General features: G+C 39.7%; 1 protein-coding gene across 1 annotated transcript in view; it reads right to left on the reverse strand.

The window, feature by feature from the left end:
* LOC113013022 (protein FAM19A2-like) overlaps positions 1-27024 on the reverse strand; it is a 96049-nt gene that overhangs the window by 11041 nt on the left and 57984 nt on the right. The window contains exon 3 of the mRNA XM_026153555.1: positions 3061-3210. Within this exon, the coding sequence (XP_026009340.1) occupies positions 3061-3210 (150 nt within the window). The remainder of the gene's footprint in view (positions 1-3060; positions 3211-27024) is intronic.

Here is a 27024-nt window from a genome sequence, read left to right on the forward strand (position 1 = left end):
ACATGATTAAATGTCAAAGGAAAAAACAGCTGACTGACTGGATGTGTGAATACATAAAAGCTGTTGTCATGAATCCTTTTTCTTTAACTGTCACTCTAAAGACTCTAAAGACTGTCATCATTGTTAAAGAACTCTGAGAGTTAATATGAGTATTTTGTTTAGCAGGACAAAAATAACTCAATTAAATACAAAATCCAGTTTTTCATGATTGAATTTATTGGCCAAACCTACCTGTTGTTAAATCATGAATTAACTGTTTTTTGCCGTTGACCAGGCCAGGCCTTTTGAAAGAATAGAACCAGTTTGACACAGTGAAACAGAAGAGCTCAAAAAGAAACACAATGTGCCACACACTAATGAAACAGCTGACACACATGTATCAGTCTAAAAAGAGTTACAAAACCATTTTTAAGGCTTTGTGACTCCAGCAAACGAGACTCATTATCCACAAATGGAGAAAACTTGAAACAGTAGTGAATCTTCTCAGGAGGGTCTAGCCTACCAAAAAAAAATCCAAGAGCCTGCTGGGAACTGATCTAGGAGGTCACAAAAGAAATCAGAACAGAATCTAAAGAACTGCAGGGCTCATTTACCGCAGTTCAGGTCAGTGTCCATGACTCAACAATAGGAAAGAGACTGGGAGAAACTGGTAACCATGGAAGCAAAAATCTGCTGATCCAGAAGAACACAAAAGCTTATCTCACATTTGCTACAAAACATTCTGACCATTAAAAATGAAAAGAAACCCAGCATTTCATAAAAAGAACATCATACCAACAGTCAAACACGGTGGTGGTAGTGTGATGGTCTAAGGCTGTTTGGCTGATTCAGGACCTGGGTGTACGTACAGTGGAGTTCTGCTCTCTACCAAAAATCCTGCCCATCCATCATTTCATGCCCTGAAGCTCAAACTCACTTGGTTTATGGAGCAAGACAACGATCTGAAACACACAGCAAGTCTACCTTTGAACAATTCAGTAATAAAAACAAAATGAAGGTTTTTCTGCAAAAATTCTGCTAAGAAGAGTGGGCCACAGTTCCTTATTGCTGTTTATCCCAAACAGGTTTCAGTTCTTTCTGCCAAGTGAAGCACAACTAGTTGTCAGGTTTAGGGTGTAATGACTTTTTCCCTTAAACTCAAAGATTAAAAACGGTGCTTTGTATTTACTCAGGTTCAGGTTTAATATTCAAATTTGTTTGATGATCTGAAACAATTAAGTGTGATAAATATGCAAAAAAATAAATTAAATAAAATAAGAAAGGATAGGGGTAAATAGTTTTTTCACGGTACTGTATATCTGTGGTGCCATAAGTAAGTAAGATGTACTCCACCATTCCAGCCCTTCATCTTACTGTGCCATGTTGTATTGTAAGTGAATCTTTCATCATGTTTGAGCGCTCACCCGAAACCCAGAAACAACTGAGAAATGGAGACTGGGTCAGTTATTTCATCAAGTGCCACTCTGCGAGGCTGGAGGGCCTGCTGGATACTGATGTTGTAAACACAGAGGCATTAGTGGATGACGGGTTTCCAGGCATACGGGAATATTTTATAGCTTCGAATGTTCATCACTAAACACTAATCTCATTTATGGGTAAAATGCCCAAATACATTTGTGTCTAAAAAATCAACTTCTCATTTGCAGTGAACAAAAGAGCTTCGTAAAGATAATACTTCCTGCAGATTAATATCTTTTGCTATCAAGATTCTTGTTGGGAGTCCTCTGATGTTTACATAACGCTGACTACTGATAAATTCGGTGTAATAACAAAAACACAAGATTTCCTCTTCATGGTGCATTTTTCCTGAGCTGCTTCATTATAATCCATTTTAGAATTTGTCCAACCCCATCTCCTACAAATTAAGTTTCTTCACAGTTAAATTGTTAAATTTAGCTGCAAGATAATCACTTGCTGGATTACCTTTGGAAATTAAGAAGCACATTTATGAAATATATCGGAGTCAGCAGGAGGTGGTTGGGTTTGATTGTGGATGTGTCGAATATGTATGCTCATATCTCACACCAAGACTGGGGTTTGTGCAGCAGGAGCACCTAAAGTTAGGGAGCAGCGTGGACTTCTTTTTGTGATAAAACCCTAATATTTGTCCAAACTTTAGTTGATTGGTGTGAGTGCATACATAAATAATGCAAATAATGCATGCATAAATAGGTTGAATGAAAGCAGTTTAACATATGTCTGGTACATTCAGTATCAACATTACATTAATAGACAATAATTCAGGACCATGGCGCTGTAGTATAGTTGTGGAACAACACAAGATTCCATTTTTTATCTACTGCGATGAAGACGTTCCCTTTTCTGTCTGGAATAGTTCAGATTTTTGTTTCTTGCACCTTTAAGGTTTACCTGAGAAGCAAACATTTAATTACTTTTGAATTGATTGTGTTCAGAATATAACCCCACGCAATCCATCATATTCAGAATGTTTCTGAATTCATCACAAAAATATAACAGACAGAGGCAGTGTATGTAATAAATTAGTCTGCTGAAACAGCACAGAAAACGGGCAGTGGGAGAAAGGCTTCACTTTGCTTCCATGCATTTCTAGTCAGTATTCTGGCTACCAGTACACAGAAACGCTGCCAAGAGAATACTGATGGCTTCTATGCCTTGGCCCGTAAATCAGGGTTTACCTGGTCGTGTATCAATTCTTAGATTTTTCAGTTTACTGCAGCACACAGGGGGCTTGGTCATATGTAGCACCTGCATTGAACAAAGTCTCTTTCAAATAACCTCTTGCTAACTCTAGCATCTCTTCTCCTGATACTGACTGCTCCTCCGTGTGGCCTGACTGTCAGCACTCATCTTCATAAATGTGCTCATCTGCTAATGCAGTGTTCACTTTTTTCTTTCAGAGTCGATTAAAGCAATCTGAACTTTAGTGCTCTGCCTGAGATGCATGACAAAGAAAACATATGATGAGTTCAAATCCATACTAAGGCATTTTAGCCAACATTCAAAACAGGTGCACATCAGGCAGCGGCACTACGCAAGCGCACGCAAAAGATACCCGAACACCAATAAAGTGACACCTACCGTCGACACAGGACGGCATGGCCCGAGTAGTGCCGGCGACCTGTCCAGGGAAGCAGGAACATTTGACAGTCTGAGATCTCTCCTCGATCTTGTTCTTGTTGCAGCAGCGATGGGCAGCAATCACCTCACACGTCCCCGCCTTCACATGCACTGAGAATGAAAAACAAAGATTTTGCTTTATGTTTGCTAACTTTAACGCATAAGCAACCATAGAAAAAGACAAGGAAATACAACTGGCCATCACAATTGGTCTGCCCTTCCCCTTAATGACCTCTTTGTAAACTATGTTGGGGAACAAGGACATCATTCTCTGACCCAGACAAACACAGACCATTACAAGATATTAAAAAAATATCAGCACTGAGAATACCTTCTTGGATCGCTGACCTTGTAGGACAAGTTAAGTATTTGATCCGTCCATCCATTTAAAAATTAAGCAAAACATATTTAAAGATGAGCCATAAAATATGCAGTTTATGCTTAGATTTATGACCATCTCTCTATCCATCTATCTATCTATTAAAATAGTAACTTAGGAAGGAATAATAATGAGTGTTTCTCCATATACTGTTTGGTTGCACTTCCAGTTTGCTGCAGTACTAATGAAGGGTACATTTGGAAAGTCCCTTCACATCTCCTGTAACTACCACTTTGTGTGCAAATTTCTATACACACATTTGAATCAGTCAGCCATGTGGTTAATTAACAAGTCAACCCCGAGCACAGAAGTCCCTTGAGTCAGCTAAGAGAGAGGGAACAAAGAAATCGCTCCACATTTGAAGATTTGTGATGCCAACACATGGCCCTTTCATACCAGCCTTTCATCAAATACATGAAAATGTCAAGGACAAACAATAAGCCTTGTCAGGAGCACTGTGTGCAACTATGCAGTGCGACTGTTTGTGTGCAAGTTTGACAGCTTACACGCAATATGTAATTACAGTGAATCTGCTCATGTGTTCAGATGCGTTCGACTTTGTTTTTCACGTGTGCGTGATGTGCAGCAAATGCACATACATGTTCAGTCTTTCAGCTGTGAACTTCGGTGTGTGTGTGTGTGTTTTGGCTTTTCAAACAGTTGTTGCAAGTTGCAGTTATTTCCATTACAAAGAGTCAGCCCAGGGTGCAACAAAGGGTGCGCACTGCATGGCAATGAAAACTAAAGCAGAAAACAATGACTTTGTTTAAAGAGCATTTAAAAATGAGGCAAGTTGCAGTGAACGACCCAGTGAATATGTTAAGCAGGCTAACAAATATTTGAAAAGTTCTTAATTTGCTCTGTTGATGAGAAAAAGACAAAGCAGCAGTCCTGCAAAGCCCAGTCCAATTAATATCTCTGTGAAAAGCACTCTGTCTCTCTCCCATCTCTCTCTCATCTTTCTTTCAGATTTCTCTTTTTGTAGCACTAGGAGTTAGGCCAAAGGGTAAAGATAATTGTTGACTGATCTGTCCATCTGGCTGTCCATCAGTCCAACACTTTGATGTGCAAAACCAGCCACCGAACAGATTGTACTGATATTTCGATTCCTATAGAAGAAATATCTGCATGCATTTGGAGATTTTTCAAAAAAAAAAAAATTCTTCTGTAGAAATTAATTATAATTCAGTCTCAAGTCAAATATTAAACTACTGTAGTTACTGGTTGGAATGCTGAGTAACAGATGGACATTCAGGCACCTTGAAGGACAATTCGCTTGACCTTCCCTCTGTTGACTCACACAGTGTGCGCATAAGCCCACTGGGTCTTGGTGTATTTTGGGTATAACATGACCCCTCATCAGCAACCGACTTTGGATTGTGTTAGACTGCATGTAAGACAATTAATGGTGTGTTTGCTTTAAACCTTTTCTTCACAGTCTTGAGCAGTAACATTTTAGAGATTCTTTTTATTTAGTTTAAAATGCTGTATTTCCATTTACGCTTGCACATTTCACTAAATCGCTTCGACTGTTTCCCATTTTCCTTGCAAAATATAAAGAAATGAGGGTTGACAAAAGACATTTGCACAATGCAGTCAAGTTCTCCAGAACACAAATTATATGGACTTTCATGATGATGTGCATTCTCCTCATCAAATATGAACTATTTTATAATTATACATCCTAAAATGTTACATTATATATCCTATAACAACTGCATAATGTTCATAATCATTTCATCATCTTTCCTCACAGTTCCTTCCCCTAACTCAGAATACATGGAGTGTGTATAGATTGCATGTGGGCTTTAGAGCTTTCTTTGAATAACTCTTATTTTCCATTTTCCCTTCTCCTTCTTGTAGAACTAATTGTTTTTTCTTCTTCTTAGAAGCTTGACAGATACAAAGCCAAGGAAAATGAACACATACAGAGTAAACACCTTAACTGAACCCCCCACAGGCGCACACAACCCTTGGCCCATTTTTAGGCTCGGCACCTGCAGTAGTAATTGACTCAGCATTAGTAAGAGCAGCCGCACACAGAGCTCAGCAGGAGGGGAGTAAAAGGTGGTCAGGATGTGGATTCTACCGAAGGAATGTAAAGGTTCACTGGGTCTTGAACACACATATTAATGTTAATTAATTCAATTAATTTGGTTATTATTATAATTTGAGACACATGGTAAAATAAAGATTGACGTAAAACCTACGACAGAAGTGATTTTTTCTTTTTCTGGCAGGCCATTTCTTTATTTTCTTCATTCTTTGCCTTGTAGCTAAACTGCTGTGTTTTATGTGTTACTTTATTTGAGTCATGTTTTCATTAATGTTTTTATAGTTTTAAAATTACTGATTATTTATTGAACACACAGAAAGCGTCAAAGGTGAAAACATATGAAGTGACTCTCCCTGATCGAATAGTTTGGTTATTAGAACTGTTTTGATTGAAGTTATTTGTGGTTTAAACAGAAACGGTGGTAGTAACACTGCTGAAAAAAAGTTAAAGATCTTCTGGGAATAACTTGTTTATTTGACATAATTTTGAGGATGCTTTATTGTAAGTCCTGATTTCATATTTAATAACATGGGCAGCATTCGTCTTTATTTATCTCGCACTGTGAAATCCTAAAATAGGATTTTGATCCCAGTCACACAGGGCTTGAGACTGATTGGTGACCATCTGCCAACCGCCATTTAGAGGAGCAGCTGGTGAGTGATTGCTAGAGGTTGCTGGCAGTTGCTGTGAGATCAATTGCTAAACCACAGAAAAGCCACAAGGAAAAAGCAGTAATCCTGGAAGGTACTGACTCGTCTGCAAACAGTCGCTTACTAACCACCAAGTTCGGGAGGTAGAGTGGGTCGTCCAATCATTCTCAACTCCAGTCTGCATGGTGAAGTAGCCTGTTGCATGAATATGTGAGTAAACGAGGATTGTAATAAAAAGCACTTTGAGTGCTCAGTTGGAGTAGAAGAATAATATACGAGTACCAGTCTATTTAGCATAACTGAAACTGTTGCCCTTCCAAGTAAAAGATTAAACTAATATTTTAAAAAGGCACCACATCTACTTTAAAAGCAAACAGTCACCGTGTTAGGTTTGTGTTGTACTTTTCATAGTTCCACTGCTGCTCAGAGAGTTCTGGGCAAGTGTTTGGAGACGGGTTTTTGTCTTTCCTGCAGCCTTCGGGCAACTGTGGCATTCTTCAAGTGACTAGTTGCAAGGAGGATCAATCACTTGCCAACTGCTTGGAGAATGTGCATTTTCCCTAGCCAAGGTGGGGCCTTACCTTATACTAAAACTTTTTGTTTCAATTCAGTTCAATTTAAATTCAAATTTATGTTAATAGCGACAAATCACAATAATTGTCACCTCAAGACCCTTTATATTGTAAGGTAAAGACTCTGCAATATTACAGAGAAACCCCAAACAATCATACAAACACCCAATGAGCAAGCACTTGGCGACAGTGGGAAGGAAAAACTCCTTCTTTACAGGAATAAACCTCCAGCAGAACCAGGCTAAGGGAGGGGCAGCAAAAAGACTTTTATGCTTCAGGAAAAAGGAACGTTTTAAGCCTAATCATAAAAGTAGAGCACTTCATTTTTTCTCTGTATGTATTATTGTAGGGTCTAAAGCACCTTGATGCAACTGTTGTTGCGATTTGGTGCTGTATAAATAAAACTGAATTGGATTGAATTGAATGGAGCCTGATTATTTAAAAAATTATTTAAAACCTTGCATGCAAGAAGAAGGACTTTAAATTAAATTCTGGATTTAACAGTGACTATCAACATATGCTGCTGAATACTTTTAAGGATTGTTTTAGGTAGTTGAATGTATTTGTTTCATAGCAGTCTGCTTTGCAGTAGAGAAAGAATGTGCATTTAATTAGCCGTTGTGGTTTGGTAATTCCCTTCAGTAGCCTGAGATATTGAACTTGGTGGGGTGTTTGGTTTGGGTGTTGAAAAGTAAAGTGGACAAAGACAGGAAGCGTGCACTCCGTGTTTGCTTGGGACTCTTCTGTGGAGGACCACACACACAAATTTCTTTCAGTGCACACAGCTGCTGTTGATGGTGGATATGTTGTTGGCAGAACTGCTCTTTTTGGTTAGCTTGCTGCACTTGCAGGCTTTACAGTGTTGAGAACTTTTTTTCTCAAATAAAAAGAGGGCACACTTCATAGAACTGGATTTCATAGGGATTTAGTACTCGCATGTGGAAACAGCTCTGGAAAACCATATGTGGGTGGGGGTGGGGTGGGGGTCCTTAGCTCAGTAATACAACTGAAGGTGTCAACAGTTTGAGGCTGTGTTATGCCAAGATTTTAATAATTACCAGTTTGGCAGATATTGAGTCAGGCAGGGGGCCACAGCCTCCAATAAACTCTGATAAACATTCATCTAAATGACTCAGAACACGACACACTGCAGTGTATGTGTTTAAATATACACACACAAAATACATATCCACGTAGAAGCTGTGCTCAGTTGTGCATTTAGTGCTAAAATAAAAACATGTAAATGGAAATGTTGCCGTCTTTAGTGTATATGTGTGTGCACCATAATGTGTGTGTATTTACTAGAACTGAAAATTCCCATTCTATTTCAAAAATGGCACCTACTTTCATCACGATCTCTTTCTCACACACCCCTCCGCCTTTTACTCCTTCTTCTCCTCCTCCTCATTTGTTTCATCTGCTTTACCTCGCCCTACTGCTATTTCACAAATGACCCCTCCTTTTCTCAGCCTCTCTTAGCCACTTCAGCGTTCCATTTTTCCTCTGCTCCCTCTTGCTCGTAGCTCACCACAGCAAACTCAGCAGGGTAGGAAACTATTATCCTCAATCACAGGCTCTAAATCAGAGAATTTTTTACACTTTCTACAATGCGTCCTCTCTCTCTCCTGCTTTTTCATCTTCGTGGCCATTTCACTCCCTCTCTAACCCCCCCCCCCCCCCCAACCCCCACCCGTATTTTTCTCCTTGGCATGAGGACTTGTTATCCCTGCCTCTCTTAATACAGCAGTGGCTGTTAACCCCATTTACTAAGGATGACGTGCAACTGACAGACTAACAGATGGACAGATTGCCCCGACTCAGAACAACCAGGCACTCTGTGTGGGTGTCTGTGTGTGTCTGTGTAAGTACTGAGATAGCTGTCTTGGTCCCAGTGGGGTGCCTCTTTCAAATGTCATTCCTGCCACTGGGGACCTCTCCCGCTTTCTCTCTCACAGACACTCACACACAAACAGAGTTAAATACACAAGCACAGACACAAATGTACGTGCACATCTAGTATGAGGAACCTGTCAAAATAGAAACACAAATCTTTCCAGTTAGCGCTGTAAATATTTAAACAGTTCAAGCCCTTGTGTTTCAGGATCTGTCAAATGTTAACACAATACTTGTAAAGAAGTAGAAAGAAAAAGTCACTGGTTACCCTTTTATATGACACTGTATGATTTAGGTGACTGAATCTGCTACTTTTAAGGTCCCAGCTGGCACTGGGCAACATTTTGTGAATGCTGGAGCTGTAACTAGAGAGCCACAGGAAAACGAGCAGTGTAGTGAAAAAGTATTTGCACCCTTCCTGATTTTATATAAATTATTATTTCATTTATTAAGGGAAGAAAAACCTACCTGAACCTGTGTGCAAAAGTAAATTACATAATAAGTGAGTCATTCGGGTCCTGAAGCATCAAAGGAACTTCAGAGCATCACATTACCACCACCATGTTTGACCTTTTTTAGGATGTCAGACTAAAGAGACAAAAGGTAAACACAACACGTCCGAGACAGAGGACTATGAAAATAAAACAGGAAGTAACACACACAGACTCAGACTAAGACACATGAACTTGGGGATAAACATACATAGAAACATGACAGACCGGAGACAAGACCTGGGAGAATGGACACAGAAATGAACTAATATCATGAGGAACCAATGGCTATAAGAAAAGATAAATTCAGTAGCCCAAAGTAGTAATATTATACTTTTATATTATATTATATATATACTGAAAACACTATCTAGGCTACTTACATTTGATTTATGCTGTGTCACTGCTACAGTGCTGCTCCTAGCACCTCATGGCAATGGATTCATCCTTTGAATGAGGCAACCTCTAATCAATCCCATAGGCTCATCGGAAAAGGAGGATGGAAAATACTTACACTTAGAAATGCTGCTGGCTGCAAGCTGTAACCGCTATTTGTCTTTTTTTTCCCATCATCAGAGCACTATTGCAAGGCTCACCCCTTGTAAACCCAACTGCCCAGAGCCAGTTGGGATTGGCTGCTACCCCCAGGAGACCCTAGTTCAGTAAGAGGTTAACAACATGTGTGCACTGATAGACCTGTTAATGGATAGACTAAAGTAAATAACAACCAACCAAACCAAAGAATTGGGGAAAAGTCCAAAACTCAGCAAACATGCAAGATTTCATCATAGGTCTTATGTTTCTATAGCAACACTTTATGCAGTTAATTCATGTTTTGATGTCTTCAGGCTGTACTCTCCAACCCCAGCAGTAACCTTCATCTCTACAACCTACAAGTAGTCATAAGTCATCAAGCTTCCTCTGAATCCTCGGTTCTCAGCTGCATCTCAGTCTCCTCCCTGTTATTCTTTGTTTGTGTTTTCACAGCAGGAGACGGCTTTGACTCTGATACAGTGAGGCATACCGAAACTGACACCTTCTGTATGTCAAGCCCTCAGCAACCGTGCAGGGCTGCAAACATGATGACGGTGGTAAAGTGGTAACAGTCAAATTTACAGCGCTGGTAACATCACAAGTAAAGAAAATAGCTGCAAAACTAATCAATTAACAATTTAAAGAGCTATATTAAGAAACTGCTTCCATGTGAGAGCCAGAGTCAGGCTAATGTGACTGTCAGTATGTGTTGTGTGCATAGCCTCTCTTGGAATGAACGGGATATCTGGACTCATCAACATCTGGTGCCTCATGTTAAACACTGAGATGGTTTGCTGGCAAAACAGCAACAGGAGTTGACAGTCCCTCATCAGGTATAGTTAATGTACTGGCGTGATGAACAGAAATACCAGCGAGGTAAACGTCCCCTCTGGTTTTGTTTGCTTTTAGGTGCGGGCTTCACGATATTCTAATTGCATCCAGAGCTTTTCATGCTGTTAAAGTTTGACCAGCACAAAAACAATTTAGTAAATCAGATGTTTGTTATCATTATTATTTTGTTCTTCAGGTGTTTTCATTTTCCCTCTGCTCTGACCCTTCTGGCACAGCTCCAGCCAAGAAATTAGCATGAAACTACTTTCAGCATCCATAGCACACTCTAGATGTTCTCTATACATCACATATTAAGTATGTATAAATATTTAAGGTTTTCCTTTAGGCTCGTATTATTCTATTCACAAAGAGCATATTTTGAAATGGAAAATTAGTCCTGAAAGCTTGCCAAGTTAATTAGACATACAAAATACATTTCTTAGTGCATGTGTGTGCCCATCAGCGCATGTACGTCCATGCATTTGTATTAATAATTAGATTATATTGGCCTCTGAGATGGCAGCGTTTGTTCTGAATCATAAACACAGAGCAAATTAAAATTCTGTTTAAGAGCCTGCCAAGAAAATTAGCATGGAGAGAAAGGAGGCACGCACACTCGACCACTAGTGTCTTCTCCCCTCAACCCTGTTTTCTATTCACTTCTGTGTCGACGACTCCAGCACACGTCTCTCCTCATCTTCTGCCACAGCATCTCTGTGCGATGGTAATTCATAGAAGTTGTAAGTGCTGGAGGGAAGTGGCTTTTTTTCCTGATAGGAGACGGTGCCCCAGTGTAGATACACAAGAACTATATCAGCACTGCACTCGCTGCGCTGTGCTCATATTGTGTTTGCTGATCACAAATAGACTGATCAATGGCAGCCCCCTAAAGAGCCTGACTCCTCCCATGCACTAATGTCCCTCTCTGTTATGATAAACACTGAGTCCTGTGGGGGGGAAACCTGAGAGGAGGAAAGAAGAGAAGCTGTCAATAGAGGACATGCTTGATCTTAAGCACTTATTTAGAATTCTAAATATGTTTGCATATTTATGGATAAGAAACATTCCTGGAAATAACATTTTGTGAAGGAAAGATTTTTATTTGATCCTTTTTCTTCAGCGTTGGTATAATGGATTTACGGAGGGACTAGATTTAAAAACATCTCACAGAGCGCAGTTTTTCTAGGACTTGTGCAACATCCAAGGTATCAGTAAAATGAAAAAACAAGTAGCTAAGCTTTGGGAGATACACATCTTATTCTCCTTTTTTTCCTCGTGGCTATTCTGAGAGGAAATAAATCTTTCCCACTAACCAGAATTTAATAAATACAATTTTTTAAGGCAGAATGGAATAAAGCACACATTTAGAAACAAAATAAGTTGGGTTTTATTTTCCACATGGGTAGCTTGGAGAACACGTTCTGACTAATTGCCATACAGCATTTTTAACAACTGTAACAAATGACCATCAAAACATGCATTCAATTATCAGAATATGGAGCAGCGGTTGATACTTTTTTCTCATTTATGGAGAATATTCCTCGTTCCCAAAGCTCAACAGAAATGCATTAACTATTAGACAACAGAACAATAATCTCATAATTGCTCATTTCCCTTTCTGCCCCGCTCTCAATCTCTCTGCTCATACACGGTAGCTGGAGTCATAATTCCTTCAGCAGCTAGAGGGCTGAGTCGCTTCCACGTATGTCACTAATGACCCTTTGCTAAAAATGACTGATGCGGTTATTTTTCTTGGGAAAGCTCAACACAAAGTGAACAAATGGAAGTGATCAGAATTAAAACATCAGCCAGAAAACTTGCTTCCTCTTGGAAAAAGTGCAGGCTAAATGCAGCCTGCAGATTGATTTTTTTTTTCTCGACACAGCATCCACTCTGTCCCTAGTTCCCCCCACACCCCACCCCGCTTAGCATCCCTGAACAAGCGAGCGGGTGAGTGAGTGAGTGACCACAATTGGAAAGTGTTTGCTCGCAGCAGGATTTCCTGCATGCACGATGTGATAAAAATAACAAGTGTAAAAGAGAGGGAAAAACACTGGCATCTGGCTCGTCGGGATTTAAATGTGAAAGGAAAATACCGTGGGCGTCCACACAGAGGGGCTCATCCCTGTCAGAAAATAAATAAATAAAAAATACCTTGCCATAAATCATCCAACCGTTTTAGATCAATCAGCATGAAAACAAGCACGCAGAAAACATACCCTCAACATCACCTAAATACTCATGGCTCTCTGATTGGATTAAGCTCTCTCTTCACTTCTGTCATGCAACTCGCTCTCTTACACCTCAGCAAAGTGATTTATGCTTTTTATTGTCAAACTACTCCCATCTGCCTCCACCACATACCTATCCAGCACCCGCCTCTCCTCCATCTCTGTACTAATCACCCTCACTGATATGAGACCAGCTTGTGCCAGATTGTCTCTTAGTCACCCACACCACATCCCTGGTTCTCCATCATTGATTTTCATGCAGTTTTAATGCAGTTCAAACAAGGGAATTATCTCTCCACACCACAAGCACAACTACTGTCTTGCTAAATCACACAGGATATTAGTTCATGTGACAGGGGGAGCCTGGTGACACATGGCATGTCCTGACATATTAGCAAGCGCGCCGCCACCGTTGCCGCCACCGTTGCTGCCACCCCGCAGCAGACAATTTGTACTAATTTGTGCTCCAGGCAAGATATTAGGATGGTGAATTTGATATAAATTCTTAATATGTTCGGATGTATTAACACACCATTACCACTCAAGCATTAAGATGAGGCAGCATGTGTGTGTACGTGTGCATGAGACACTCGAGTTTTAAACCTTTTTGGTTAATTGTTCACTGCTGACTGATGGCGACTTTTCAAGAGCCCTCCAGGAATGTCCGGGTTTCCATACTTATCTGTATAATTTGCTTCCCTTTTTCTGCTACCCACTCTGTCTCGGAGGTTGGAAAGCTACCTATGTCAGTATTTGCATCTTTTTGTCCTCTCCTACAGCTGTTTCAAATGTGTATTGTGGGGGAGCTCAAATCAAACATCTTTTCATTTCTTTGGCCTAAAGCTGTCGTCTCTCTTTCTCCTTCTCTGTGTCTTCCTGGCAGACCACTACAGAGGCAGAAACACAATGACTGTGTTCAGTCCAACCCCCCCCCCCCCCCCCCCCTTCCTCCAGTTTTCTCTTTGTCAGTCAGCAAACGAGAGGTTTATAGCACAGCGGCCATGTTGATGAGGATTTCATTCTGTCTGAATTCTCTCCCTGTCAGAGGAATAAGGACGGACACTCATAAATGTCAGACATATTTTACTTTAACACGTAGCCGTGCGTTTGTGTGTGTGCATGTGTGTGAGTTATGGTTGGTGTTTATATCAATGCTGTAGCTACGTCGTTTCACAGATCTAGATAAATGGTCTGTTATCGGCCTGTTTACTCTCTGTGAGAGACCGGACAGTCCCATATGTTACACCAGGCTCCACCAGCCAGTTCACAGCATGCCGACGCTGCCGTCATCTGCAAACCTTGAAAATTAGACAGATACAGACTGTCGCAGCTTTTTTGGAACAGTGGAGGGACGAGTGAAAATCCCCCAAAACACATTTTGAAATAAGCTTTCTTGAGAATGAAACAGTGTCTTTGCACGGTCATACTTTGTGGAAAAACAAACATGAACATGAAATATTATCAAAGAAATGGAGCTATATTCACGGTGCTGTTGACTTTCACAGGCATTTTACAGGCTCACATTGCAGTATAATCTGTAACTCAGTATTACAGTTATGCTACCGTTACAGAGATATTCCAGCACGGAGCACAGGAAAGAAATTTTAGCACGTGTTCAATTTAGCTGTGACAAACTATGCCGCTGTATTTTTTCCAGTGATATCAAGAGCAAAGCAACACTGATGAGCTTTGTTTTCACCCCATTTCATCCTCAGAGAACTGGTTTCAACTTTTGAACACACTACTTCATTTGTCAGCTACTTAAAGGGAGGTGCACCACAAACCTCCTTGTGAATGCTTTGGTCATAAGAATATTAGCATTCATTCATTTGCATGGAAAACACAAACACTCAGCAACTAATCGCTAAACAAAAAGTGCAACACAAACCGGAGACAGAGACTGAATTCAAAGTAAAAGTTTTGCCTTTCACTATCACTTCTCAATTAGCTGGTGAGTGTTAGCAGATAAGCAGCCATCTTCCATGCAGGCAACCTGCAACACACTAGACCTGTTCTGTTTTCAGTGCCGTCATTTTATCATAATCACCCTCCTGCAACCACCAGCCAACTTGTTGGGAAATACACATTTTTCCCTAATACACATTCACAACATTTGTCCCATCTTTAGACTTGAATCAGTTTCACACCGACTGTCAGGAACCTCTTTTAACCACCTTCAACCAGCTGGCTCATTTTCCCCCAGTAACATAGTTGTTGCCAGCTGGTTACCAGGTAGTCACTGAGGCTTATGCAGATTGAAAGATTAAGTATATCCAAGCCACCACAACACTTTAGACTTTACTGAATAATGTAATTTCCTACAGAAAGAAAATTGTTTACTTCCATCAGCAGAGATGAATCCACAACATGAACAGCATGTTCAGCTTTCCTTCAGTCTTGTTTTAATCACTTTGCTGTTTCAGTAACTTTTTAATTCCAGCTCTGTATTCTTCAGCTTTTCTGAAACCCTATTTGTCCCTCATTAAATTTGTTTTGCATCTTTCTTCAGTTTGTCCTCCATGGTTGGATTTCTGTAGACTCATGCTTTTGTTGGCCTTCGTACAGATGAATTATTTGCTGTATCAGGTTTTTTTTGTTAATAAAGCTTGACTTTTGCAACTGCTCTCTGTGTCCACAACATGGGTACTCTTTTAAATCAACCTTAACTCTTTATCCTTGAAAATAAGCAGTTCTGCAGAGCAGTTTTTGTATGAATGTTACTGCAAAATACGAAAACGGAAAGATGGCACACTCAAAATATCTGAAACAGCCTTGAGGTTGCTCATGGACGTGCACCTTACAAACTAAAAATGTACATGTTAGCTATTCCACTTAAACACACACACACACGCGTAGTACTTACTTCCAGTTATAAGCCAGTGATACTTCTATATGTGAGTATAGGGCAGAGGTTCCCAAAGTGTGGGGCCCGCCCCCTAGGGGGGCGCGGTATGAAAAGAAAAAAAAGAAGAACGCTTGGACACTGCTAGCATAACAGACAGGTTTTTGACGGGGCTCCCACACAAACGCAAAGCAGGAGATGAAGCATCGCCAAATATGTTTCCAAACCAACCTTTCAAGCCAAAGACTAGAAAATATGGTGAAGCATATCTGCCCTTTGGCTTCACCTGTGCTGTAATAAAGTTAAAGCCACACATTTAAACCAGTTGCTCTACATATAGAATTTGCACCTTAAGAGTCAATAGCATCTTTGGAGATATTTAACAGTAACGACACACTAAACTTCCCACTCTTGCAGATACTTAGGCATCACTGTTCCAAGCATCCACACATGAACGTCATTAAAAATGTATCATCCTCTATAATGCTGGAACATAATCACCCGATTTATTTCTATGATAGACATGCTTACTTCATATTTTACTTCAGACAGGTTATCTGATGGTCTCTATGACTGCTGCGTGAAACTTGTTGTTTCTTCTAATTCTTCTAGCTTCTAATTCCTTTGCGTCAGCACTTTCTCTCTAACTACATTCATCAGGACAGCTCATCATCTTTCCACCCCTTCCCTCACTAGTCTCTCATCCCATCTCACACTACCAAATGAAAGGGAAACCCTGGTGTGTCTGAGGCTGGCTGGCAGCAAAGCCAGAGGTGGAAAGATGAGAAGAGAGAGAGAGTGTGAGAGAGAGACATAAAGGCAAACAAAAGGAAAAAGAAAAGAAAGGAAGGGGAGTAAAAGCGCAGCCTGCTCTGACTGTAAATGCTATATGAAAACAGGAGAGTTTAAGCGTTAAGAGATGATTAGACTTTGTGGAATGAGCAACGTTGGGCAATTAATAAAATACAACCGAAGTTTCAAGTCTGTGTTATGCACCTAGGAAACCGTGAGAATAGAGAGGCAGTTATTGCATTTGTACAGATCTGTATTCACTCGCTCACACGCTCATCTTTTGTTGACATCCCACAACATAAAACTGCTAATCTAAAGGCACCATTTCCTTACAGTAACAGAGATATTTTGCCTTTATTGTCGGAATGTCACTTAGAAAATGAAAAACATGTTGGTATTTTCTACTCGTTATCTACTTCAGCTCTTCTGAATGTTAACTAATGTACATCATTGTTTTTATACGAATTCATTCAATTCAATTTTATTTATACAGCACCAAATCACAACAACAGTTGCCTCAAGGTGCTTTATATTGTAAGGTAAAGACTCTAAAATAATACGAACAAAGAAACAGAGAAAACCCCAACAATCATGTGACCCCCCTGTGAGCAAGCGCTTTGGCGAGAGCGGGAAGGAGAAACTCCCTTTTAACAGGAAGAAACCTCCAGCAGAACCAGGCTCAGGGAGGGGTGGGGCCATCTGCTGCCACCTGTTTGGGGCGAGGGGATGAAGACAGGAAAAAGATGCTGGGGAAGAGAGCCAGAGATGCAAAATAACATTACAATGGAAATAGACGTATGTTGCCTTCCACCTACATGGATATAATCTTAATTTGACTTCTGTTTTATTTCTTTTCTACTTAAAACTGACCTTCAACACTCAGTAGTAAAGTGCTACAAACATTTAATATAAGGGGAAGCTAATTCAGCACTGCCATAGATCAGCAAAGTTGCAGTTTGTTTTGTTTTGTTGCATTTTTTTTTTCACTTTAATTTTTCACTTGGTTTGTTTAGGAAATGTTTTGGTTTGGGATAAAACAGTTCTTCACAATACAAGCCTAAATGTTGCAAAATGATTGGTTGAAAGGCTATTTTAGGCTATTTGTCTGAAGTGGCTACAAAGCTAGCACAGGGCTCACACTGTCTTGGAATAACGGCAATAACATTGCAAAATGTGAATAAACAGTTTTTTGCAGAACTAAAGCTCAGTCATATCCACAGTCCACACACAAACACTTGTTTTCACTGAGCCTGCCTGATTGGACATATTGGAAGTTTGCAGGAACGTACAAACAGAGCTTGAGTGACACTCCCCTCATCTTCTATGTGGGTGTTTTGCTGTAATAGACCTCTCTCACAGCAGATGTTTTGCCATGGCATAGCAGGAATGACATTTACAACAACTGTCTTCCATTAAGGTGAGTTCGCCTTAGCATCTGGTACTGTTCCCGCTGGTTTACTGTCACAGTGTTGTGACTTACTGGGGCACTTGATGGAATATAACCATCATTAATGAAACAGGTTTCACTTGTGCTTTTCCTTATATAACAAGTTAACGGCATGCCATGAACACATTCCAGTAGTAAAGGACAACGTGCACCTTTGTCATTACTATAACAAGAGTCTGCTAACATGTAATTTCCATCACAGCTCCATCGAGCTTTTACTGGAGGTGTAATTAGGCTGAAAACACCTGTTTGATAGAACGGGGCTTTTAAAGGCCTCAAATGCCTACCGTACACCCACGCAGGTGTTTCCACTTATCTTTCCAGATTAGATCTCTCCTCAGGACAGTGCCCACTGCAACTGCCTATGAATAACCCGTTGCACCTTAAACTTTACAATCCGTGCACAGCTCTGCACTGTGTGAATCTGAACAAAGGTCTGACCAGCACAATAACTTCAAACAGCAGGACACTGCTTAAATTGCTTTTCTTTTTGCATATCTCTTTGGCTCTCAAAGCCCCACATTTTCTATTTATTTTTTTATTGGTAAAGGAAATAACAGCAAAGTGTTTGCAGCATGGCAAATATTCTGCATTTGCTTTAGGCAGCTGGTGTAACTCACTTCAGACCCACCAGGGGACATATTAAAGAACTCAGTTGAAAAGTTTCATTTTGAGAAAAAAAAAAGAGAAGAAGAAGTAAAAATGTGATACACATTTCACAGTTTCTTCAGTTTTCTTAAAAGCATTTGTATTTTTTGTAATTCAGGAAGCTTCAAGGAAAGGCTGTGTTGTGTGCACATTTATATGTTTGCACACACGAAACTGTATTTTTATTGCTTCTCCTGTTCCCATGGCCGGGGCTCGGAAACACTCAGAAGTAGGTTGTTTGTTCTTTCTTTTTTCTATTTGCATGTAGTAATGAAGTGTGCATCGTAGCTCTTTATAATTTGTGTTTTATTTAAATTCCACACAAACAATTAAGTTATTGAAATATAAAGAACTCTTTTCTCCAGCTGTCAGAGATGTTTTACAAGCCATTTGTTTACCTTTAAATTGACCCAGCTGATGTTTCAATTTCAACTGAGTTTAGATAAAAACCACACAAGTCATCTCAGGGCATGTTCCACAGATATGGCATCATAACCTCTTTGTAAAGGGTTAACTCGGATCCATTTCTGCGACCGCTGTGTAGCTCAAGCATGCAGTCTCGTATTGATTTTCACACTGAATACTGTATGTGCAAAGACAGACAGACACACAAAAAATATCAGAAGTCCAGCAGGAGTCCGTGTTGATTCTGTATATCTCCCTCACAGATGAAAAATTGAAGCATTTCTATTAATCTGAACCAAAATAAGCATAAAACACTCAGTGAGGGATTGAGTGATTTGGGCTTTAATGCAGCCCACAGAGTATTTACAGTGGTGTTCTGCAAGGATTAGTTGCATGAGAGGATTAGTCAAGCTGCATTACTGCTGTTTTATTTAACTCACAACAGCAAAAGACTAAAAATAAAAGCCTCTTAAACACATTTAGGCTACATGAGAGGCCAGCCTGGACACTTTGACAAACATGATGTTTGTGTCCTCTTTAAAGACATGTACCAGAAAGAGATGTGCAAAACACACCCACGCACAGACACACACAGACACACACTTTCTCACATACTCAACTCTCTGCACTTAATCTATAATCTAGTAATCTGCTGAAAGTTGCCCTGTTCAGCATATGCTGTGCTTGGAGACACTGTGTCATATTAGTTAAGGCGATGATGCTGGTGAGAATAAAGCATATGCAGATACTGACAGAATCAACAGAGTGGGAAACTCTCCGAGAGAGGAGAGGATTAATGCAGACAGACTGGAAAAGAAGGAAGCACCGTGAAAGAGAAAGAATGAAATTTGCAGAGGCAGCACAACTCAGCCATCTCTCCCTCTCTTTCAGTCTCGTTCTCTTTCCTTGCATCAGCACTGATCAAATACATCAGTAAAGTAAAGAGCACCCCATCCATCAATGTATGACTCTGGAGCTGCTGTCAGGAATACTGAAGCTGTTCCTCACAGCCGCGCAAACACACAAAAGCACAATCATATGCATACTGCGCAATATATCAACATCGGCATTATAGCAACCAGAATAGACACCCTGTCAATGCGGTAAAGTTTGCTTCACTTGAAAATACACAAAATGTGCCTTTTACAAAATCACACTTATATTGAAGCAAACGCAACTGGGAGAAAATATATACTTGCTCTGTGCTCGGCTCCCTTCAGCTTGTTCCTATTTGCTTAATTTATTCTTCATGTCAAAACATGTTCTAGTCTTGGTCCAGGATGACCCTTTAATTTCTTCTTCATTTGGAGACTTGATTCTAATAGCGGCGGTCCATTATCTGCATCATTCTAACACAAACACTACTGGAAATCTGCTTCTGCGGCAGCCTTGTTAAATGAAGGTTTAAACTCATTTATTCTTTTTCATGTCAACGTATGCGAAGCTCCAATATAGGAGAAGTGTGTTTCATACAAGCTCTGCTGGGAAAACAGAAAAAAAAGGGCCAGTCAATGCTACGTTACATCCAGCCAGCAGAAGACAAGCCACACTTGGGGAGTGTGCATATGTACCCAAGCTAAACAGGAATTGGGTTTATGATTTGCTGTTTAGTAGCATTAATCCATTCAGATCTTTCTTGGTACACATGGCTGAGAAAACAAAAGCTTTGGATGGAGTCCTGCATTTCCTGACAGACACAAATATGTAAATGGTTCAAAAGGTAACATCCAGCCGTTTGTTTGCTTTCCAAACACCTGGTCATTTGCTGAATCTCCTGAGATCAAACACAGAAACTGTGTACACGGGGAAAAGAAAAGGGAGCGATATGAGAGCAAATGGACCCCAAGGAGGTAAAGCAAAAGGCTTTGATGTGCTCTGAGCATGCCTGTTTACAAATTATACAATAAGATTCAGAGGTGCATTTTTCAATGGCAATTCATAACTATGCAAATAATAAACACCCACTGACTCAATGAAATACATCCTGTTTTTGAAGGGCTCAGCTTTCTGGTTACAGTCCAAACATGAGGTGTAACGGGAAGTTTTTAATTTGACTATAACGTGAGCATTATGTGCAGTACGTGTTGCTCTTGTGCTCTAGACCAGAGAAAAGCTCCAAAAACTCAAAGCTGGACGGGACAAACATACAAAACAATGAATGAGTACAGACTAAGACAAGATAATGGTAACAGCAAGCCAGAGAAAGTAGCTGTTATGAGCTTTGTTTTAACACAAAAGAAATTCAATCTGAGAACAACAGAACCAAATCTCATAGAAAATAAACTGCAAATAATCAGTAGACTAGTCAATAGTCTCACACAGATACACTGTAAAACCTAATAATGTGCCTTATTAAAAATATTAAGTAGAGTGAACTCGGTAATTATCAACTTGTTATTAGCACTAAAAGCTGATCAACTCAGTTTAGTTCAACTAAGTAAGCTGGAGATGCTGCTTTTCAGTGGTGGAATGTATCTAAGCACACTTACTCTATTCTGTACTTAAATAGGTTCCAACGTGCTGCTTTGCCTCATTTCATATTTGACTTCATTATCTGACAGTTTATATTTGTATGCGATCGACTTTCTGTGCTGTACGCTTGGTTTGAGGCTCTGGACCAGCACTCCTCCCAGTAAGCTGTTGGACAGAAAGATGTCAATTGAGTGTTTTTTTTAGTTTTCGTATATATTAGTAATTTTCAGAGTCATTTATATTAATCATGCTAAAGTTTAATCGTACTTTAGACCAACCTGTTTTACTTCTCGCTTGTGCTTTGTGAGAGTGTTTACTGATCTTTTCCTGTCTTCTGTTATTAGACGTGAGATATGACTGCACTATGCTGTTGTCCTCAAAGGAATTCCAGCAGTTCTTGTTGTTGACTCCAGTAAATTCTACAAGACATGCTGCGTAAGTAAACGCAAACAACAACAGTTTGGTCTGCATTTCTTGAAAGATCATATCTCACAAACCTAGTTTAGAGGTACCAAACTATCTGCACAGTATATAGTGAAGTCCGCAAATCTTTGAACAATTTTTTTTGCACCCACATTATTCTGCAGATCATCTGAAAGGTATATCGACACTTTGTCATTAAAATGAAATAATGAATTGATTTTACATCTAGATAGAAGGCATTCAGAATGAAAAGTTAGTGACCATGGTTGCATAGCCCTTTTTAAAAATATGCTGTTATGGTGTTATTGTTTGTCGGGCGGCGGTCAGGACTATCGAGGCACTGAATATCACCTGTGGGGACATTTGGGAGGTTGAGGGATGCTGACCTCAATAAACAGCTTGGGTATCTGCGGCTGTATGTTCTGCACACTGAGAGAGGAGCTGAACTATCAACTATCACCACATGATGGTGAGTTGGATCAGGTGGCGGGGGAGGATGCCGGACACACCTGGCACACTCAAACATATAGTGTAGACTGGGGACGCCTGGTAGAGGTTCAGGAGATCTTCAACTCCCAGTTCAACAGTAGCAGGCTGGGGACAATGTTCTGCACCTCCATAGCTGAGGCTGCTGCAAGGAGCACTGGCTGCAGAACCAACCACCTTGCTGGATATGCTGGACACTGCAGAACAGTGTAAATAAAAAGTTGGGCGGATTTTAACTGCATTACGAGATGTGTTTTTAATTATTATTTTTTATTTATAGTTACATACTGTAACTAATTAGATTGTACAGGGTGCTCATAATGAATAAGTTGCCCTACCTTCATTATTTTCAGTATGCTTTACATATTTTTCTTTGAGGCAAAGAGTCTGCATATTTTTTTTTTTGTTGGAGGGACACCAAAGCTTTCCCAAACCAGCTGAGAGCAGTAATCTCTGCAGTGTGTCCTGGGTCTGCCTTGGAGTTTTGTCCAAGTGGGACATGCAAAGAAATCCTGGTCACATAGCAAAGCTACCTAAACTTTCACGAAGCGGTATGAAATCATAGTTGTGTTAGCAGTCTGTGGATATGAACGTGGCTTTGAAAGTGATATAATCAGGATGCAGATTTAGATTTTCTGGGCCAGGTCATATGACTTTGTCATTACAACTAGCAGATATACTGTTCAAAGCATTTTCCTATCTAGTATCAGTATTCAACAGAAGACTGTGAAGCATCACTGCAGTAAGTCACAAAATTGTTTTGTGGTGCTAGTTTATAGTTTAGTTAGTTGTTTAAAAGATTTGTATATGATACCTTTCACCATCTTTATTATTTACACCTTTCACCTGGAAATCTACTTGAATTCCTTGCTAGATTTCCATTATATAACATAAAAAGTTTGTCTGCTAGGTGTCTTTAATCAAGAACACCCAAGCCTCTTCGAAGCTACTCTGGTCATCCTTGACTCTAATAAAAGGAAATTGTATATATTGGTTATACATATTTCAGCCCGACTCTTAGTTAAAAGGATGATTCCTGTCTCAATGTGACTCATGTAAAACAGAGCCAAAAGTTCTGCTGACGCAGAATTGGAAATTCAAATGCATGTGTCTGTAAGACGGTGTTCCCATGAATACCAAAGGCGAGCATTGTACAAACACATAAGTACAAAAGCGCTGCGCCACCCACCAGGTAAATACCTCTGGAGGACAAATTGGAAATTGAATCATAAACTATAAAGAGCCAAGGTTGAGTTCAGCTGCGGAAGAAAAGAGAGACGAGATGGAGGTGGAGAGGAGAAAAGAAAGAACGGCTACATTAAATAAAAGTTCACCCGTTCTCTCCTGCCCCGGCAAAAATTCACGCTGTGCTACCTGATTGAAATTTCCTGGTTTAATAGCTGTGAAATAAAGTAAAAGTTGGGAAGAGGAGGAAAGAGAGAATATGAAACAGAGGGCAAAAGAGAGGAAAGCAGCAGCGGCGGAACAACACGGGAGAGAGAAGGAGACTTGAAAACCAAAGACCAGCGGACACAAGGACATGATGGAAAGCGAAGTCTAAAAAATTCAATCAAAGCTACTCTTTGCCTTTTTTATAGTATTTCCTTAACAAACTGCTAATTCATATTGATATTGTATTGTCCTGTGCGCATATGCAAGACGTCCTTGGGTGTCTTTTGCAAAGGGAAACTGGATTTCCTCAAATAAGTAAAACAGGTAACTATCCTAGTTCCAGTCAGTGGCTAAAACAAAGTCAATAGAGGCTTTATGCTTTTACTTAAGAAAGCAAACTGTACCAAGGTGGGTCTAGGCAGGGTTAGCTAGAGAGCTAAAAGGTAACGATTTCCTCTAATGAATGCAATGAGAGGACCCCAGTGAGGAAATCTCACTGTGCAGGGAAAGGAAACTTTCTATTTACACCAATTAGTCCAAACACGTAATCAGCACAGCACAAAGAGACACACCAGTGCATCCATCTAACATTACCTCGGATGGGTTGATGGAGAAGGGGGGAAATCAATTCTATCTTCATTTTATTTCAAATTTAGCATCTAGATCTACAGATCTATTTAGATGTAACTGAATTTTAAATTATGAAATTATAACAACAGAGGGAGTTTATTATTTTAGGCTCCACAGTACTTGTTTTTGGAGAAATGCATCGACTATCACACACTGTCCTGTTTCATTCAAGACGTGAGAACATAACATAAAGTTCTCATAAAGTCACAATGATTTCAATAGATTTTAAAGAAAGTCAAATTTGTAACTGTTGAGATTTATTACATAACCATGTGTAACCAATACAACACTTCAATACTGTCATAAATTCCTCATATTTGCCACCTGGTGAACTTCTATCGCTGCACCATCGAGAGCATCCTGACCAACTGTATAACAGTCTGGTACGGGAACTGCTCTGCCTCGGACCGGAAGGCGTTGCAGAGGGTCGTGAAAACTGCCCAGCGCATCGCCGGAGCACCACTTCCTGCCATAAAAGACATCTACAGGAAGCGGTGTCTGAAAAGGGCTGGGAAAATCATCAAAGACCCCAGTCACCCATCACATGGACTCTTCACCCTCCTGCCCTCTGGGAGGCGCCACAGGAGCCTCCGGACTAAGACCACCAGGTACCGGAACAGCTTCTTCCCCACAGCTGTCAGACTCCTGAACTCTGCCTCCTGACATCTGACCCACGTTAAACTCATGGACTGAACATACACACACCCACAATGGACAGCTGTACCCTCAAACACAATAATAACATGGACTGAACCACCACTCACAACCACTAGCACTTTATATAGCCTCTGTAGAAACTATCTACACCCTCACTTATCTTAACTGCACTACTGTATAGCTCTGTGTAAATAATCATTCTGTACATTCAATAATCTTTAATCCTACAACTGTTTACAACTTGCATAGTTCCCATTTCTGTATAGCTGTATATCCCAGATTCTGTAAAGTTATTTATTTCATATTCTGTATAGTTTTTCATATTTATATCCTGTTCATAGCCTGTACATAGCTTGTACTCACTACAGCCTGTACATACTTATAGTTATAGAATATTCACAACATACTTCATACCGTGTACATTATAACATACCATAATAGACCCATTTCTGTAATATACTTACATATCTATATTATTGCTAATATATATTGTAATATATCTATATCACTAAAGCACTTCTGGATGGATGCAAACTGCATTTCGTTGCCCTGTACCTGTGCATGTGCAATGACAATAAAGTTGAATTCTATTCTATTCTATTCTATTCTAACATTAATTCAACATTAATTAGTAGTAGAAAAATTAATACTTTTATTTTTGTGTATTTTGGTTCACTTTAGGAAAACAAAACCTTAAATTCCAAACTAAAAGAACGAGATTTAGGAAATTTTTACTCCTTTCAAACGTTGAAACATTTTACACGTTCACCTAACAAGATAAAGATCCCACAAACTCGGCTGAATCAAACATGAGGAAGTACCTGCTTCGGCAACCCTTCGTTAAAATCCAAAAATGGAACTGACAACACCAACAACAACAACAGCATTAGCAGCTCTTTAGCTCAGGTACAGCTGAACGGTGTGACTTTAACCCAAACTTAATTAATTTTTAGTGTTTTTCTCATAATCATCTGAGCTCTTTTGCAGTTTTTTGGAAATTTTTAAAAAAGATCTCGTTTTGCCAGCGTTGCAAGGCACCATAAAGTAGGAGATCATACGTGGGTAATGATAGAGCACAGTGTGTTTTATGTGTGTTTGCAGGAGCATTTAATCTGATAACACTGCATTCATAGAAACGCAGCAGGAACTGGCAGCGTGAGTCAGTTCCTGAATTTGTCATTTCATCAGCTATTTGAACAATCATCAGTGATTTTTGAAACATTGAAGCTGACCTGTAAGATTTGTGAATAATTCTTTAGCACCACTCTATCGTTTACAATTTGTTCCAATCAAGCTGAAGAACAGTATCCTTGAATTTGAGGTAGCACTAGTCATTGGTAAGAAACTTGGTTGGCCTCAGTTTTACCTTCAGAACTGCTGAAATTCGTTCTGACATAAATTCAAGAAGGTGCTACTAACGTTGTTCAGAGAAGCTGGTCTAAAAACAACACACACCTTTTGCAGATTTGTAAAAGCAGTTTTTATGAGGTGATTCTTCAAACATCTAAAAGGTGCTCTAGCTGTACTGATACTTTTTTTAATAGTAAATTTATTGTCAGAAAAACACTTCTGAGATGATGTGTGCTGTGGTTATAAAAGAAAAGCAACTACATTCAAGGAGAGTATTTAAATGTTGCTCAACAGGCTCAATGTGTGCCAGAACAAACAAACACTTCCATCACACCTAGGGATGGGTACTGATAAGATTTTCACGATTTCGGTTCCATTTTTGATTCTGTTTAATGATTCGATTCTTTATCGATTCTTTGTAAAAAGGAGAACACTAAGGTCGATTAGCTTACAACTTTGTTTTATATCTTCTCTTTGAACAAGATAGAAATTTAGGAGTAACATGGCCTTACAAACCCAACACTGAGAGCTTCAGAGATCCAGCCATACGGCTCTTCAATGGGGCGTCACAGGGTCCCCAGGAAAAACATTGTAAATGTAAAATAATAAAATAAATATTCTTCTGTAGCAATAACAAAGTATAACATAAATTATTCTGTAGCAATTACACAAGAATATCCAGTAATGTCCCTGCCTACAATTAAACACATTCACTTACTGAAAATCATCTGCTGTGGCAAACGG

Source organism: Astatotilapia calliptera, chromosome 20 (genome assembly GCF_900246225.1).
Source record: "Astatotilapia calliptera chromosome 20, fAstCal1.2, whole genome shotgun sequence".
Classification (NCBI taxonomy): Eukaryota; Metazoa; Chordata; class Actinopteri; order Cichliformes; family Cichlidae; genus Astatotilapia; species Astatotilapia calliptera.